This window comes from Odontomachus brunneus, unplaced genomic scaffold, assembly GCF_010583005.1.
Source record: "Odontomachus brunneus isolate Ranch 3 - 2012 unplaced genomic scaffold, Obru_v1 Obru_scaffold_087, whole genome shotgun sequence".
Lineage (NCBI taxonomy): Eukaryota > Metazoa > Arthropoda > Insecta > Hymenoptera > Formicidae > Odontomachus > Odontomachus brunneus.
Window position 1 is genome coordinate 898,109 of NW_022639537.1, and position 2,648 is coordinate 900,756.

General features: G+C 44.7%; 1 protein-coding gene across 4 annotated transcripts in view; it reads right to left on the reverse strand.

Moving 5' to 3' along the window:
- LOC116848021 (melatonin receptor type 1A-A-like) overlaps positions 1 to 2,648 on the reverse strand; it is a 276,163-nt gene that overhangs the window by 28,557 nt on the left and 244,958 nt on the right. For 3 of the 4 annotated variants that reach the window (XM_032823723.1, XM_032823725.1, XM_032823726.1), the window contains one exon: positions 894 to 1,156. In XM_032823723.1, the coding sequence (XP_032679614.1) occupies positions 894 to 1,149 (256 nt within the window). In that variant the 5' untranslated portion in view covers positions 1,150 to 1,156. Of the gene's footprint in view, positions 1 to 893; positions 1,157 to 2,104; positions 2,223 to 2,648 lie in introns of those variants that run through there. The other variant, XM_032823727.1, reaches the window with a different exon arrangement.

The following is a 2,648-nucleotide window of genomic DNA, read 5'->3' on the forward strand; positions in this document are numbered from 1 at the left end:
AGAGAGAGAGGGAGAGAGAGAGAGAGAGAGAGAGAGAGAGAGAGAGAGAGAGAGATTAAACTTTTCAATTTATATAAGAAGAGAGATAGAGAGAAGGAAAAGCGATATCTTAGGCAGACGCTGTAATTACATTCGCACCCACGTTGCTTTGTATTCCATTCCATCCGTAGCGTCATTGTTATTACGCTCTATGCGGAGTGCTCGCGTGCAAATAATAATTATCTCGGATCGGTCCCAGCGCGAGCCAACGAGACAACGACGCGCGCGATAGCGCCCAGGGATTATTTATTATCGCGTCGGCGCGTATCTCTGCGAGAATGAGATGTTCGGTTTGCAAATAGTACGAGAAATCGATCTCGTTATTGCCGCAGGTATAATGGCACGATGAAGATCCCATCTTCCTCGCAGATTGTACCGACACGACGACGACAACGGCGACGACGACGACGACGACGACGACGACAACGACAACGTTCGTTCTTCACTGTTATATCCCTCCACGGCCGGATACAGACGGAGGACGCTTTTGTCCGTGGAGAAGCAAAAAAAGATAAGAGATCTTACCGCGACGGTATATACGAAAGAACGTTGTCGCGAGGCACGTCGGAAATGTACGACCCCCTGGATGGCTTTTAGTCGGATATACCTCTATGCAGTAAAAACTTTTGTCGTTGCATTTGTCGATGAGAGAGCGTTCCCTTTCAGGCGCAGCTCTCCGTCCAACGCTGCGCTGCGTCCGAATCCCTTTTCTAACGTCCTCTTTACTATTTTAATTTTCCGTCGCAAATTTATAGCGACTACTGCGCGCGAGAACGATTCTCCGCCTCTGTGCGCGAGCCCCGCGTCCGTCGTCGTTTTTATTCGCAGTCGTAAAGATAAAACTGCAGACATACCTCGTTTGTTGAGCTGATCCTCCACCACCACGGCAGATATCATGAAGACATTACCCACGCTCCCGCAGACAGCGAGGGAGACCAGCAGCAATAGTCGCGCCACTCTGGACCAGGCTGACGACAAGGTCACCGGCGAAACATCAAGGTCGCCGTCAATGATGGCGTCGATTGTCTTGGTCAGACTGAGATTCGTAGACTCGAGACTGATGACACTAGCCACGGTGCTCGCAGCGTTATAGATCGTCGTCCCATTCATTCTGAAACTGAGGGAAATGAATCTTCCTTTATACAACAATCTCAAGAGCATTAACGTTGTGTTCACTAATGCAACGTGTCCAATGTTGCATAAATTTTACAACGTTAAACAAATACCATGGAATCACCCGACACCACTGATCAGTCTAATCCGCATTTTTTCTTGAATCGCAATTGTAGCTCTACATTGAGAAAAAGTTTTGTAATAGTTAACAAACGCATTTGGTAGAGCGTTTGGTAGTTCAATATGTCTGGTAATTACTATGAGATATGATAATAGTTACCGTCTGGTAACATCATGTTAAAAAATTTTGCATTTTCTTCCTAAAGGATCATTCTTTAGTAAATCAAGTGTGCTGAATACGAATGTGAGCAAAAATTGTCCACGTTAGGTTTCCGAGAGGAAATTACTCCCTCCAAGAGCAATATATGCGACATGGATGAAAGGGGTATTTTTGTGTAATTTTTGTTTTTCCTGAGACTGTCTCTAATAGAAATTTATCCAGAAATTTGTTGGGTGTGAGTTATAATTTATCTTTTGTTTTATTTTATGAGAGTATGTTTCATCCTTCTGTAAGTGACTTCTATGAAATTGAATTTTAAGTTTCCGACTTTTTAAGACAAAGACAAATGTTCAACCTCCAATTTCAGATCTTTTCGAAATTACTAGCATGTCTGATTTATGCATTCTGAATTTATAAAAATAGTTTTTTGAGAGTTTAAACTAAGGTGACCAGATTTTTCCCCCAGCCCTGAATTCGGGACACTTCATAAATGTGTAAAGCGGGGGAAGAGTGATAAAAAGATCCGAAAATTATTTGACAATAATTGAAAATGATAACAAATCGGTGTCCCGAATAACACTCGAAAAAATTCGGGACAAAGGGTGAAAAATCTGGTTACCTTAGCTGCATATGTCGAGAAGGGAGGAGATTACTCCGTAATAATGTACTTACGATATGTCCTGACGATCGCATGTCGTTGTTTTCGACACTCTAATACTTATTTTCGCAGGAGACTCACAGGACACAAGCGAAAGACGTATTGAATACGGAGCGTTGTGTGCTCATGGCAATTACTCGGCATGGAAAGATCGCAGACGCGCGCGCTGTCAATCACGTACACCAAAAGTTCATTAGCGCGCCGAAAGTGCCAAAAGTGCATGAATGTGAACGCGCCAGTGATGCGAACGAGGTCGCGCGTCTACAACGACGCGATCTGTACGGCGCGCCGCGGCAGATGCCTTAACCACTTGCTCGAGTTACTAACCACTCTAGATCAATCGCGTTCGTTTCGCACTACGAGGTTGTCATCATGGTTATACAATCTAGGCGTTGGTAATGAATCGCGCGAAATGCTCGATCTTTTCGCGCCAAGCAACAGCCATGGGCACACATCGATCCACATCGCTCCGCGTTTCTTACGTCTTTTATCCGTCGAAAGTGAGTCCCGCGCGTTAATAAGTCTCGGGAGTGTCGAGAATAGCGATGTGCGATCGCC